The 15,965-nt window shown below is 48.6% G+C and overlaps 1 protein-coding gene across 1 annotated transcript in view; it reads left to right on the forward strand.

Annotated features, from left to right (window-relative positions):
• HSD11B2 (hydroxysteroid 11-beta dehydrogenase 2) overlaps positions 1-15,965 on the forward strand; it is a 114,729-nt gene that overhangs the window by 82,976 nt on the left and 15,788 nt on the right. Inside the window, exons 4-5 of the mRNA XM_006028092.2 lie at positions 14,842-15,054; positions 15,822-15,965. The exon at positions 15,822-15,965 is cut by the window's right edge and continues 11 nt beyond it. Coding sequence (XP_006028154.2) covers positions 14,842-15,054; positions 15,822-15,965 — 357 coding nt within the window. The remainder of the gene's footprint in view (positions 1-14,841; positions 15,055-15,821) is intronic.

The following is a 15,965-nucleotide window of genomic DNA, read 5'->3' on the forward strand; positions in this document are numbered from 1 at the left end:
TGTGGAGGAGTCTGACCTTCCCTTTTGCTCTTCTAGAGTTTTTGCTAGAAGTGTACAGTTTCTCCTGGATACACTATGTCTGAGGTGGGGTTGGAGGAAGCTTTAAAAGAAACCTGATAAGAGTATTTGTTTTTGTATCTGTCAGGTCTTGAGTAGCTGCTCTTGCCCAGTTCAGGACTGGTTGTTTCTGTCCCGCCACTGGATTCCCTCGGATACCACCGCTGTTCATGCATCTCCCCAGGGAGGCCCCCTGATACTCACCTGCTACAACTAGTTGTTAGGTTCAAAGGTGGGAGGCTCCCTTGGAGCTGGATTTTCATTAGATGTCGCCAGCAGAGGTTCCTGGGGCTCCACCTCCCCTACACACCTTCCATGTGCCAGCCAGCAGTGTTCAGCCGGATATTAGTCAGCCTGGATATTTTGGTTGCTGGGCCTATAGGCATGGCCTCGACCTGTGGTTCTAATTATGGCAGTCTGCAATTAGCACACCACCTTTTGTGCCCCAGACCCATTCAAGGTGGACCTGGGCTGTCACATTGGCTCATCCCAGCCTAGGGACTAGTTCTATACAGGACCCAGTACAGTCTGTTTGGTTTCCTAGGTACGGGCCTGGAGTCTCAGAGGGCCCCTATCTCTTTGGCCACAGGGTTAACCTGGGCACCGGTCTTCCACCCAAAAAGGGGCAACTTAAAGTATAAGAAGAGAACAAAAATGCTGGGGAGGTGCAATACCCTCCCCATTCATGCATCCCATGAATACCGATGGGATCCGTCCCTCAGCATCCTTTTGGGCTTGGGCTGCCATCCTGGTCCTGGGGCAAGCCCTTCTTCAGGACCCCGTCCTGGGTCCCCATGTAGGAAGGTTCTGGCCAGGCCAGGGGAGCCCTGAGCAGCCACTCCACTGTCACTCCCCTGGCATTTTCCCAGCTGCTGGCTTTTATCTGCGCCAGGTCCAGCCGCATAGAAAAGCAGCTGATGAACTGCACAGGCGGTTTGCTCAGCTGCGGCGTGTTCCTGGACACCACGCCTGCTAAAGGTAAGTTTTGCCCCGTTATGCGGCTGTTTCTCTGGTGCCGCGGCGGGGCTTCCGCCCGTTTTCCTTGTCTGCCTGGGACAGTTTTGTTTTGTTTTTTTTAATAAAGAGGAATTACTGGCTGCATCTACACAAAACACTGACTGCACAGTAGCTCATTACTACTGTGCAGTAGTGTTGCTTCATGCTTCGTGCCACGTGACACTACTGCGCATTAGTAATGAGCTACTGCGCAGCCAGTATCACCTAAAAGCCATTCAGCGACACTACTGCACAGTAACTGGTTACTATACAGTCATTTAGTACTTATATATGCAAGTACTAAATGACCATGCAGTAACAACTGTGCAGTCAGTGTGTCATGTAGACATGGCCATTGTGTATATAACTGCATGAGCAGTTTGGTCTTCTCTTTCTTGGTTCCTCCAAAACTCCAGATTGGAAAGGTTTGGAAAGTACGAAGTGGATGGTGGTGAGAAGTTAGCTAAGAAGATCTGAAGTTGCTGATCAGGGTGAAAATAGCACTTGGAAAAGTAGAATCCATTCTTACTGGGAGTGCTGCACAACTCCCCGTAGATCTGGCACTAGGAAGTGCTTGACAAAAGGAAGTGTTTAAAAAGGCTTGACTGTGCTTGGAGAGCATGGTGACACACTAATCCCCAGTGACTGCTTAGTACACACTGTAAAGGTGGTAGGCACTTCTTGAAATATGGGTTGTCATGACTTGGGCATGGCTTTCCGAGAAACCAGCAATTCACAAACAGTTGAAGCTCCACCACCCTTCTGTAAAGGGTTTTTCTGATAACTATGAACACAGCAAGGACTACTGCACCTACAACTGTAAGCTGTTGGATTCTCACAGGAATTTGGGTTAGTCAAGACTGTGAGAGACCTTACTTTTAAAGATATGTATTGCTCGTCCATGAAGGACTTGAGTTTCTGAATCCTTAAAACTTTAAATCTGTTTTATAACGTCAGCTGTTTATAGATGTTATAACTTATGAGCTCTATGTCTGGAGGTCCTGATTACAGTCCCATTGAAGTCAGGGAGGCTGAGGAGGAAATCTTGGGTTTTAGCCCTGTGGTTCTGAACAGAGTTTAAATGCAGCCCTGTAGATTAAATGCTGATAAAAAATAGGAGAGAGGCTAAATGGAAAATCTGAACATATACAATCTCATAAAGCAGGTGTTTTTCCTCAGGGGATCTAGAGAAATAGCTGATCAGATTTTGGCTGCTGTCCATTATTTATGAAAGCACAAGTAACTCTAATGGTGCAAGGAGACTGGAGGAAGCAAATCAGTGCCATAATTATGCACCAAAAACCTCTGGTAAAAGAACACTAAGGTTGCAAAAGCAAGTACATGGAGTTCGGTTAATGTCAGGATTAAGCTTGCTTGTTTGTGTCTTGTTTGTTTTGCAGGAAGGAGGGGCATGAGCCCAGCAGGTTTTGAATAAGTTTATAATAACTGTGTTTGCTAACTATGCAGCATACAAGGCCCAGCTACATATCCGCTGCTGCTCTGCCAGTGTTCCTAAACATGGAACATAGACCATAGTGGGCAGTCTACATGTGCATTTTAATGTACATTAGCCTATTTTAAAACTCATTAAAGCGTCACTAAAAAAAACGTGCTATTTAGTAAATGCACATTAAGACAGGCAGGGGCAATGCATAGCGGGTACACATGCACCCCCTGAGAGCGCTGGTGCACGGCCTGCCAGGCCACACTCCCTGATTAGCTGGCAGGCAGGGGGGCAGGCGGGAGCACCAGTTTCCTGCCTGCAAGTGCCAGCTGGGGATCAAGGCCGCCAGCAAAAGCAGCCACGCCGCTCTTGGAAGTGGCTGCGGCAGCTTTCATGGTGAGTGCGATTGGCCGCCAGGGCCCCCCGCCCCCCCCCCAGTCAGCAGGATTGGCTGCTAGGGGACTCCCCCTGGTCACTGACTGGTGTCGGGGGGCATGTGCCCCCGCCCCCCCGATTCAAGAAGCACCAGACACCCATGAAGACAGGCTAATCGCATTTTCCTAGTACCTCATAATGGGAATACTAGATTTATGTGCATTAACTAAAGTGCATTAATGAACATGTAATCGCACCCAGTGAGCGCTACTAGAGTTCAAACAATTCAAAGGTGTACTACCCAGTTACTATGTTCCACAGTCTTTTGACTGCCATTTATTCCCTTTCTGCCTATGCTTTACTATTATCCCCATCTTTAATTACATGATCACATGCTATTGCTTTTGCAGCACTCTTGCCTGAGTAGTGCACAAGGTGAATGGTGCTTCCTGAATAAGGCACCTGTCTGCTATGTTTCATAAACTGATCATTCAAACTATGGCCCAGTGTAGTGTGTAATGCATGTTGCACTGATGATGAAACATCAACTATCTTTATTTTGTGACAGGTTTGTCAAATTTTTCCTCACCACAGTCTTTTGAGTGGGTCAGTGAATGAATCCTGAATGAATCTATCTTCCCAGTGCAGCAGGACCATGTTGCTATTTTATGAAGGAGAAACTGAGCACAGAATGGTAGCCAGACTTTTCAAATGTGTTCTCCTATTTCTTGGTGCCTACATGATGGGCTGCCCAAATAGTCCAGGGCTTGCCCCCTCAGAAGTGAAGAGCTCCCACAGACTCTCCTGTGTGCGCGCCAGGAGGAGAGGAGGGCCTGGATGGGATGTGTTCCCCAGTGTACTCAATTGGATGCTGTATAGATGTATATACCCAACAGTGTGAGAAAGCAGATGGCATTTGTATGAGCTGATGTGCACTCATCAATGTGCCTGTTGGGTGTACACACCTATCTGTTTGATAGAAAGTGGAAATTTTGTGCATGTACTTGGTGTGTGAGCACAACAGAATGTTATTTGTATGGGTGTCCCAGGTTGTGCGTGCACATGCATGTGTGTTTATGTAAGATAGAGAGATGTGTGCACACTGGCAGGCAGGACACAACTGAGGGGTGGGGGTGGGGGTGTGAGAGCATGCTGACTGCATAACAAAAGCAGTGTTCTTTGCCAGCCCATGGAGAACTCCTGTTAATGGTTAATGCTGCCATACCACAACTGTGCTGCGCCGTCCCCCCTGAGGCGCTATCAGCCCTGCCATCAGCCGTGAGAACACTCTGTTCCTTGGTGGGATTGTTTGTTTTCATTCCTCCCTCTCCTCCCCAGGACATGATACCTGCAGGTGCACAGCACTCTAATTGGCCCCACGGGATCACTGCTCCGCTTGGCTGCAATGTTCGCCAGTGCTACTGTGTGCTAGGCTCGGGGTGTCCCTCATGCTGACTGCCAGGTGCTGGCCCAGAGCCTTTCCTCGTGCACTGCCCCTGGGATCTCTGCAAAGCCCTGCTAGACTCTCCTGCCCATGGTGATCTGCTAGATCTGCCTGCTCAACCAAGATCTGGACAGGTTTACCCTTGTGAAAGTGGGTGAAAGGTGGGGCCTGCTCCTGCAGTTGCCAGCTCCCTCCAGCCTGCCAGGCTTGTACCCAGACTCTAGAGCACAGGGTCTTCCTGTCAGCTCCGAGGGAGCATGCCATAAAAGCCTGTGGGTTGGTGTGTGGTAGTACTCTCAGGGGCAGGTTCCCATCTGAGAGCCTGATGCTGTCTGAGACATGGGACAGTCCCTGGCTCAGCAAAAGCTGCCTTTGAGATAAGTCAGCAGGGTGGATGGTTTTGATTCTTGACTCACATGAAGGAGTGGGGCTGCAGAACAAGCTTCACAGTCTCTGATGCCAGGTGTCAGTAGCAAAATGGATATACACCAAGGATATCTTTGCTGAGGATTGCCTTGTCATCTTAATACCCAAGATGGCCTATCCTGTCTCTACAGTAGAGTGAGCTTGAGAGCAGGTGTGTACATCACTGATTGATGAATTGTGTGAAGGCAGGGAACCAGCTTGTGCTCGGCACATTGGCTCATTAGTACCCATAACATCCATCAGCTCCCAGCAGCAGGGTTCTCCATCACCCCACTACCATGGTGCGAAGGGTCACAATGTACAAAACTGGAGCTGTGGTCTTGGAGAGCAATTGGGGGCATCCGAGGAAGGAGAGCAGGGAGGTTTGGCAGATCCATCCATGGAGGGCCCTTGCCTGGGCTGGGTGAGCCAGCCTCCTCCTGCCCCTCTCTGCCCCGCTCAAGACATAGTCCATGTGAAAACCCAGAAAAGAAGTGAGTCTGATTTGTGCTTAGAAAAAGTCAGGCCCTAGTTCAAGGAAACACTGCTTTCTGTATCACCCTCATCCTGCCACTCACTTGCAGCCCATGTGTGCAGTATTCCCCTGAGACACCTGCTCAGCACTCTGTGCTGACTTGGAAGGGCTGCCTCTTGCTCCTGAGAAGAGTGAATCCTGGTGCAAGCAGGGGTGAGACAGGGGCCAGGTATTGAAGGTCCTACCTCAATAGTAGCTGTTGACTTCATGGCAGATTTTTAAGTCAAAACGAGAGCGAGAGGGATCCCTGTGCAGTTGGCTTTAGACTTCAGCAGCTTTGACTGCCATTTGTGTGGTGCTCTGGAGAAGCAGAGGGACTGTAGTAATCATGGCGTTAAGGCTGCTGTTCTCGTCCCAGCGGTCTTCCCTGCCATCTTTCAAATAGACATTGTCCAGGTCTGGCTCTGCCTAAGAGTGAATTGTTTCTGAAAAGTCTGAAAAAGTGTTCAACAATGTGAGACCAAGAAGCATAACCCAAGTACACATTTCCAGGCTGATAAAATGGTCAGGGAGCCCACTCCCAACCAGCCACAGCCCCAAAAGGACTGGGGCAGAGGTGTTTGAAGCCTGGCAGGAAAACAGCCCTTTCCGTATCTGCTGAAAGCAGGTTTGATTGAACCATGTGAGGGGGTGTTGGGAGCTGTTACCTGTGCAACAGCTCCTCCTGTGCGATAGTTTTCTGTGAGGGTCTGGAGGAAAGGGACTGGTGAGTGCAGCAGTCTGAGGCCCATTATATAGGTAGGCTCAAGGCAACTTCTCCTTTAGATGGGCAAGTAGGACTCACCTGGCTAAAGTGAGTTGCATAACGGCTTCTCTCTGCATGAAGGGGTTTGGGTCTCAGTAAGTACCTACCTGGTGCTTGCTTCTTGCTGCATGAGACAAGCTGTACAGTTCTGTCACTTTCCCTTCCCTGGGGTTGTGCAGACTCCTGTCCTAAGGAGAGACTCCTCCGTATCTGACAGCAACACAGTTTAAGTAGAAGCTGCAACCTTTTCAAATATGATCTAGAATTACCCTGGCAAAATTCCCATGTAAAACTTCACTAGTGTAGATCCTACTATAATAATTCTCACTCCAGAGTGCTGTGGCACCCTGGGATACCTTGAGATCCTTTCCGGGGTGCCGTAGGGTGCCACACAATATTAGCGCTGTTAGGTGTGCAAACATGGGTCTCAAGATAAACCCATAGATTTCAAAGAGGAATCCAGACTGTTAAAAACGTACTGACCAGCTGTGGTCTCCCTTGGTTCTTTACAACAGTCTAGAAGAATAGCTCTAGTATTTATCAGTAGTCAGAAATGGAATGGAAATTAAGAGCTAGTATTTTCCAAAGCACCCTGAGTCGAGCCAGGGGTTCCTTGAGTATATAAAGGTTGAAAACAGCCATCCTACTGGATAGCACCTGTATCCCTTGCCACCTAGTGACAGGGATCAGTAATAGCGGTCTATGGTGAGCAACAGTCCCCTGTCCTCCCCTTGGCATAGGTACTTCTCTGTTCACTCCTTTTCCCAGTGTAAATCATATAGATGAGTACAAAAATGTTGCAAATTATACTGGGGTAAATGTGCCACATGTCCAAGCCTATAAAGCAGGAACTGGACTCAGATTCATGGGGTCCTTTACAGTCCTTTGTTCATACTTTGCTATTGTTCAGAACATGTTCAGTGTGTTTCTTTTGAATTGCACTACTTGTGTGTTGATCCCTTTTGCCTGTATTTCCCTTCACTGTATGATGTTAACGTGAGGGATTGCTAAATGTCTGGATACACTTTACAGTTTCCCTCCTGTATTTGGATGCTTTACAGTGATTTTTGGTTCGGTTGCCTTTGGCTGAAACTTGGAGCTGTCTTGAGAAGGCTAAAAATATTCAGGGAAGGAGGAATGTTATACTTTGATTCTTGTTAACTACCAAATTACAGCAGATCAAATCATCATTTCCGATTGCATCTGTATAAAAAGACCTCCATGGTGCATGGAGAGCTGCCTGCAGTCTGGCATTTCCACTGCCCTATTACTGAGCTGCAGATTAATTGCTGCTGCAGCATACTCAGCTAGGGGAACAGGCCATGGCATAGCTGTTAGGGTAGGGGTCAGCAACATAAGGATGCAGGCTGATCCACAGAGGGCTTTATCTGTGCTCACATTGGGGCCAGGCAGCAAGGAGCTGCACTAGGGCTGAGCAGCTAGAAGTTGCGCCCATGCTGCTGCTTCCTGTCCTTGCATTGCTAGGACGCTGACAGTGTTCTCGTTTCTCTGACGTGGCAAGTTAAAGGGTTTTTTGATGTTTTGGGCATTGTACCTGGTAGTTGTGGGATAGGATTGCTCCTGATGTTTTTAAGAATAGGTGAGACACACTAGTCTGTGATGGTTTAGCTAAGGATGACCCTGCCTTAGGCAAGGAGTTGGACTCAATGACCAGCCATATGTTCTGTGATTCCTCTGAATTTTAGAAAAATCTTGGGCCCATTGGTCTTGTGAAATCCCACCTCTGTGTTCCTAATGTTCAGTGCCCTGGGAGCTGTCTCCTTCAGCTTTCTCACTGAAGCCTTGGGTCAACAACTAACCCTTATAGCACAGCAGCTGACGGGCATTGGGTGGCCTTAGCTACTTGGCAGGATTGGCAACTCTGGTGGCTCTATTCTAGATCTGATACCTGATAATAACAGGTGTTTGTCTGCAAACCCTGGCTCCAGGAGTCAGGTGATTTGAGCATCTCTGCTTACATTTTTAAGTTAATTGACCTTGTGGTTATGTGCAAAAACCTGAAAATGGTGCAAAAACCTGAAAATGTGACTTCCAAAGCCCAAATGAAAATTAAAAGAACCCAAAGGTATGTGCGTATTTAAAGCTTCTGACTGCTGAGCCAGTCCTGGACCACCATGTGATTGGGGATAACAGTGATGAGTGGGGACAGTGGTGCCAGGTGTTAGAGCCAGCACCTAAGGCACTGAGTCCTGCACATAGCTCCACCTGGATGGGCATAAGCTATCCCACTATTGGCACAGCCCTGTCAATGATCTAGGGTGTGTTACCTGCAGCTATTTTTAGAGCTGTGTTCTCTCTGATGTGTTTGGAGATAAGTGAGTGTTTTCTTCCTCCTTAGTGAGGTAAAACCAGCAGCTAAGTGATCTAATAAATCCTTATGCCAAGGTCACGTCCTGCCCTGCCCTGCAGGTTGTCAGCTGATGAAATCAGACTAAAAGATTAGCAAGGCAGTTCCTAGTTTGTTCAGGATTTGACTCTGGTGCAGCACGGGAAGATGCAGAAGGCAGGATGGGGCCTGGGAAAAGCAGTGTGTGTGTGTGTGTGTGTGTGTGTGTGTGTGTGTATCTGTGTGTGTGTGTGTGTGTGTGCGTGTGCGCGCCGCACGCACACATGTACATATGTAATGGAGTTCAGGTGATGACAGGTGTTTGGTTCACCACCTGGAGGCTTCTATTTCTCTCCAGAACAAGCACAGCCTGCACAGCCACTTGCTTCACACAACACCGCACCCATTTAACTGAGTCTAGTGTGGAGGAAAAGGATTCTGCTTCCATGGTTCATTAGAACAGGCCCAGTGTGGTGGTGGGAGGAGGCAGAAGGAGGAACAAGGATGTCTGCGACTTCTCCCTCCAGCAGTGGAACAGCCTTCCCTGCAGGGTTGAGACATGCAGGGCTGGTGCTCAGTGATCACCGGTTGTCATGCTGTGTGGGGAATAAGCATATTTGATGGAGCCCCAAAGTCCAGAACAGGGCATGGGGTTTTGCATTCGTTGGTGGATGATCAGCTCCTCAAGACAACTTTTCCTTGCTCTGTAGGTAGTTGCAAGACTGGATGAAGCTGGTAGGTGTGAAAGCTGCCTTCCTTTCAGGCTAAATGAGGGTGTAGTAGTGCCCTTTTGTACCACTCTGGGAGCATCCACATGTGCTATTACTACACATGAATAAACTGTAGATCTTATACCCCCAGAGTTTGTGGCTCCTGGGTGCATCATTTGAATGTGCACCCAGGAGCAATTAACTCCAGACCAATACTCTCCACAGTTTATTCACACGCAGCCCTGGCTGGCAGAGGGCCTTGCTAGCTAGGTGCTACTCTCCCCAGAGATGTGGGGCAGAAAATTTTCCAGTGCTTTATTTTTCCATGGGAAATTTTCCATTTCTAAAAATTTATTGTTTCATAAAATTCATTAGTAACAATGAATGGATGCCAGTACAATATTAGGCAAGCTTGGTGGTTTCAAAGTTGTAATTAAATGCTTTTCAGGCGATTATCCCTAGGAAGTTTTTGAGAAAGTACATATATATTTTATTGATTTGTAAACGGGAGGGTAAGTACACTCGCATAATAATCCAAACCAAAAATCAAATTATGAATTCACCCAATTGGCTGCACCAAAACCAAAGCTAAAAATTCTTATTTCATCTCAGACTGCAAGTGAAAGCAAAACCAAAACTAAAACTGTGATTAATTTTTGTTTCACTTTCAGTTCAGCAAACACACAGAGCATTGTCTCATTTCTTTTCTTAAGTTGGGGAAGTTGGGGAAGTTGGAAGTGTTTGCATAAGATCTGTTGGTTTTTTAGTGCTTTTGGTTTGAAGTAGTCATAATAATGCTTAATCAGAAAAAAACTAGTGTGTGACATCATTATAGTGAAGTCCAAGCCACTGAAGGAAGGGAGAAAGTTGGTAGATGTAAATATTGCGGGCAGGAGTATGCTAACAACACAACAAGAATGAACAAATGTTTAATAACATGTGGAAACTGTCCTGAAAGAGTACAAGCCATATACAGAAAGCTAATACAACGAAGTGGTGGAACAACATCATCTGAGAAAAGTCTACTTCTTTCCACATAAAGCTTTGAATTTGTTTGAATATAACATTTAAACCATATTAAGTGTGCTGTATTTAATGGTTTTTTTCCTAATCAAATATTTCAGTTCAAATACTTGTGGCTATTGGGACATAAAATTAACATGGGGCTACTTTTTTAAAGCTTTGTTTACTAAATATAAGTCAAATAAACATGCTAACACAGATCACGCTCTATTTAGAGCGTTAGAAAAATTTCCAGAAAATTTTCCAATTTAAAATTTTCTGGAAAACCCACATCTCTGACTCTCCCCAGCTTGGTATGCTGCAGAGAGATTGACTGGGGCACAAGAGACCTTCAGCATGGGGCTAGCCAGCAGACAGTGCCCACACTGAAACACTCTCGTACCCTAGCCAGCCCCTCCAGTGTCTACACATGCACTGCTGCAGTTTTTTACTCCGCAGCAGGATAATACTTGTATTTACAAGTACTAACTTGCTGTGGAGTAAATTAATTTACTCTAGTCTAATAGGGGGACATATGCAGACACCTAGATGCATAACTAATTAGTCAACTGTGCAGTAAACATCTCATGTAGACATGCCTCCTGAAGCCACATCCAGATAAGCAGGATCTGTGTTTCCCCAGGGACAAGTAGCAGCAGCACACTTGTGCTGCTGGTACTTGCCCTTGGGGAAAGCCTGTGCCAAGTATGTTCTGACAGGCGGCAGGTTACCCCACATGGGGCAGAGGAGACTGGGGCCAGCAACTGTGTTGTCACCAGCAGCCTTACCTGGGTTGCTGGGGGCCTCAAGAAGCTGCAGCTGCAGCGCTTCTGCAGCACGGTGTGGCTCTGGCTGACCAGGCTCCAGTTTGGGGCAGGACACGCTGCTGCCATGTACACCTCCCGCCTTTTCTTGGCATGGTTTTTTTTGACCCCAGGATCTCCCGGAGTCAACGCCCTCTGGCCCCCCCAACACTGCGAGGTAGCAGCACGGGGAATGCTTGCATGTGCAGTGTATGGTGCAGTCTGTGGCATTACATACTGCACATCTATGCTCATCTGGATGTGGCCTGAGAAGTTAACTCTGAACCAGTGGCAGAAGAAAGGAAGCAGAGAGGACCAGAGAGAGCAGGGAAAGATGAGGCAGCTTCTTTGCTTTCAATTCCAGGACTGTTTTCAGCCAGAACTCTGCCCAAGTAGCTTTCTCTCACTCACTCCTACCTTTTTCCCAAGCCCCTAGCACTATGAGACAGCTGAGAGAGAGCTTTGTGGATAGCACGCTACCTGGAAAGAGGCCTGGAGCCATGAACTTGCAAACTACCTCTTCCTGATCCCTAGTATGTTCAGGAAGACAGGTCTTTGGGTATATGAACAAACAGGATCGCAGCAAAAAAATCTCTGCTTCCATCATAAACTTCTTATGGGCCAAAAAAGAGGTAGCAAGCCTTGGCACTCAGCAGGAGAAGCATTGTTTTGTCCCTAGAATGTAGCTTGATATGCTGGTGGGAATACGCTGAACCCCTGGAACAGCTAGAGTAGTTTTTACCATTGGGCTACGTACTTGCTCAGTACAAACTCCAGTCTGGATACATGCTACCAGCCCCGTCAGCAGAGTTTTGGGGTGTGTAATCCAGAGGGTTAGCAGAATGCCTCCCCTGCCCTGGGTGCCAACTATGTATCCGTTGAGCTCCTTTTTTTGCTCCTGCCATTCTGCTGGGAGCTGCTTTTGTCTCAGAGAGAAGCAGTTATGTCCAGAGAATGGATGGACGGGGAGCCAGGGTTCTGGGTGCTGCTTCCAAGTCTGAACCAGATCCTGCAATTATGCCCTTAAGGGCAGTCCTTCACTGTAGTTAATAGTAAGCTCTGCCTGACATGCAGTGGCATCATGTGATCTTCAGTCACCAGTGTCCCATGACAACCTGGCAAGTAACTCAGCCTTCCTGTGCCCATCTATAAAATTGGGATAATGGCATTTACCCAGCTTTTAAGGCACACTAGGAGCGCCGTATAAAAGACTTTATAATTACTATAAAATCCCTGTGAAATAGATCCTGGTGCCCCGCCTGCAGTCTGTCCAATATGCACCCTGCCGCAGATCTGACATGGGCTCAGGCCTTTTTAACAGCTGTGGTGTTGTATGCTGACTCTGTGGGCCTGACCCTCAGCTCATGTGAACTGACAGGAGGATTTTCAGCCTCCTTTCTACTTGCCATGTCCTGCAAGTGCTAGTAGACAAGGTGAAAGCTACTTTAAATTACAGTGGTTGCTACAGTGATGGAAGGACCAATTGGTTACCTGAAGATTGACTGGGTCAGCGTGCCCTCCTCTCCCTCCTCATCCAGCCTCTGTAATGCTCTCTGTCTTGTAACCAAAAATGTTCAGTGCTGGCATGACAAGGTTCCCAGCCTGGCTCACTGCCAGGCTCCAACCTCTTCACCCTTGCTTCCCAACTCTCTGGGTCCTTCCCCACCATGGTTATTTTACCTGCTGCGACTTGATGTTTTAGTTTTGTAGGAAGGCGGCCCCCAGGAGGTGGATGTGGTCTAGAGCCAGGCCCTTCCTGGCCTTGGCTCACTTTTAATCTGGCTGGGTTCCACTGCTTGGGGTCTCAGGCTCCAACTCGGGCTACTCAGCCCTTAAACATGCCCTTGCAGGTATAGGAGTTACACCCTCCAGTCTTTGCCATCAGATATGCAATCTTTTGACATGCCACTATCTTCCCTCTGAATGTATTTGGACACCTGCCCGTACTGAACACCTGAGGGTTCTGCACCCCAGGAGCACTCTGAGCTGGGTGCCCCTGCTGCCCCCACAGTGGCCTCCAATCCTCCCCTCGCAGCCGCTCCGTCCTCCAGTTCAAATGTCAGTCAAAAGTATGAGCGTCCTCTCCCAAATTTAAGGCTTGCCAAATTCAAGCTTCCCTGTTGGAGTTAATCTCACCCTTGGTAGCACAAATGCAAAAGGTTCAGAGTACTTATCTCATGTTGCTTTTAGCATCGAATCTCTTTTGCCCTTCTGTAGCACACAGTCCTTTACTTCAGCTGTCAGGACTGGCTCTCCCCTGGAGCTCTGCCTCCTACAGCTCCTTTGGCCAGACTGCCCCTTCTGGGCCAAGCCCTGAGCTTTTGAGTCTCTCCCTGGGTCACGTGACCTTCTGCTTCTGCTGCAGGCCTGGCAATCACAGCTTACACTTGTGGATGGATGGCTATCTTATTTAAGGTCCCCTTTTTCCATTTAGTTTGTTCAAGGGGCTGAGCTGGCCAGCAGGCCCTGGGCTTCCTCCCCCTCTCAGAAGGGAGTGCATACTTTATGGCTCACTGCAATGGCTTTCCATCACGCCAAAATTCCCCCATAGTAGGGACCTCCTGGCTGCCTTGTACTGGCTGAGCAGTGCAGCCAGGTGTGTCAGACTCTCTCTTTCTCTTGCACACATGCACAAACTCATGCACACATACATCCAATGCCTGGATCTGAGAGTAATATTGCCCCAAAAGCCAGAATCATAGTTTGGATTTTAATTCTCCAGAGTCACAATTTTCAAACCCACACTTTTCATCTGCTTCCTGGTTGATGTGGCTTTTTCACCTGTGGTTGGAGCTGCCAGCACTGCTCTGTGTGATCAATAGGAACTGATCATCAGGTTGGCATGTCTGCCTCAGCCTCCTACTGACAGGGTATTTCATTCCCCCACTGTCATCCCCTGGGGCACTGGGAGGTCAGGCCCTCCCACTGGCTGGACAGGATAAAGGGGGTTGAAGTAACTCCTGCCCCACTCATGTTCACCTTATACACTCCCCCAGATTGTCACGTCTCCAGCCATCTTCCTACATTCACTTGCCCCAACATCTCCCCCTTCCCTGTCTTCTGCTTCCCACAGTCCCTGATTCCTCAGTTTGTGCTTTTGGTTAGTACCCACCCTCTCCCTGTGCCCTGGGCCCATTCCTGGTGCCATTAAACAGTAACTAACGGGATCCACCTTCTTGCAAGAAGCCCTGCTTTTACCTGCAAAGATTGTAAGGAAACAGTGGTCATTGTAGCTGAGGCTGGCCAGTGCTATCCATTCCACGGCAAGCACTGGGAGGTGGCCACAGTGTTGACTAAGGGCACAAGAATACTGATCACAATGTGGAAAATCATGAACTATTGTGAGACTTGGGATAACTAGCCAGAGTAGATGACATGGTGTGTCGGAGGGGGAAAGAGGTATTCCTTATGGCAGGCCAGGACCCTTTGGCTTGAGCCTGCCTGGGAGGGCAGCCCAATCATAGCCACTGAAAAGCTGCAGTTGTGCTTCTTTGTTCCTTCTTCTGGGACCCAGCCTGGGCCAGGGGGACAGGGTGTCCCATACCTGGTAAGGAGAAAAGGGCATAGTATAGAGGGCAGGCCCAGTATTACATGCCAAATGAGGGAAGCTGCCCCATGCACTCTTCCCATGCCTCCCCACCTGTCCTTCTGTCCATCTGCAAGCTGCCAGCCTCCAGGAGCCACTGGTTCCTCAAAACCCTCTTCCCTGTTGATTCCCCCCACAACCATGGCCACATTTACTTCTGGGGGGAAAAGGGAGCATGTCCTGCTGCCCCAATCTGCTGTTCAAGCAGGGAATATCACCGGTGCAGCCTCCCAAAAGTCTGCAGTCCTGTGAGGGGGACACAGCCACATGTCTGTGGGCTTGAGCCCAGGACACATGCTGCAGGCCAGCGATGTAAGCAACAGGCTGCATGTATGATGCCCCAAATTACTCCCTATTTGGTTTTAAAGCACATCTTTTCCTGGCTTTTGCAGGGTGTGATTCTGGCTTTGGAAAAGAGACTGCACGCCACTTGGACTCCATGGGCTTTAAAGTATTTGCCAGTGTGCTTGACTTGGAGAGCTCTGGCGCCAAAGAGCTCCGGCAGAGCTGCTCACCCAGACTCACACTGCTGGAGATGGACTTGACTAAAACAGAGGATATCCAGAGAGCCCTGCAACTCATACAGACCCAGACAAAAAGCACGGGTAAGAAGCCTGGCATGCTCATCCAGGATACTTAAAGTGCCCATCAGAATGTGAAGGGCCAGGAGTCTCCTGATGTGGGGTGTTTGATCCCTGACAACAGCCTGTAGGCAGAAACCCTGCTACAGAAGGGCTAAGTTCCCTTAGGCTGTGCAGAAAGGCCCAAGATCTGCTATGCCTGCCTCCTGCCTGTCTAGCATTGCTGCAGCTGGTCTTGGTAGAGGCTTGGCTCTTGCAAGGGCTCTTCCTAGCATGTGTAGGATTCTTTAGCTGGGGTGGAATGGCTTCGGGGCCATGTCAGCTCCCTCCCTTGTACTGTGGTTGAACTGAACTTTTGTCCCTAACCGTCCTCAGGAGATGGTGTCTAGATTTAGCTGTGGCTCTTCCTTGTGATAGCACTGCCATCATCTCACCCTGTGCCCCCTCGTCTACCACAAGAGCTCTTCTGAGAGAGAATTTCTCCCATGGTTCCTTGTGGTCAGCATCAAACCATAGGCCAGGAAGCAGCAGAGGCCCTACCCACCAAAGTCTGACTAGCAGGGAGGGAAAAATGCACTTAATAATGGAGTGTGGAGACTCTGAATACTTCCCCAGAGACTGCACACTGGAAACAGGGCAACTTGGCCTCCAGATTGTGGCCAGGCATGTCTCCACCCTGGATGTGTTTGTGGGAGTGGGGAGAAGGAGGAGACTTTCCAGGCATTAAAATGACAATGTGGCATCAGGGGTCATAGTCCTAATCCCCTTCTTCCCCACATTGTCCTCTGCAGGACTCTGGGGCTTGGTGAACAATGCTGGATTCAATGACACCATTGCCGATGCTGAGCTCTCCCCGCTGTGCAAGTTCCGCATCTGCATGGAAGTGAACTTCTTTGGCTCCCTTGAGCTCACCAAAGGCCTCCTGCCCTTGCTCC

Source organism: Alligator sinensis, unplaced genomic scaffold, assembly GCF_000455745.1.
Source record: "Alligator sinensis unplaced genomic scaffold, ASM45574v1 scaffold642_1, whole genome shotgun sequence".
Lineage (NCBI taxonomy): Eukaryota > Metazoa > Chordata > Crocodylia > Alligatoridae > Alligator > Alligator sinensis.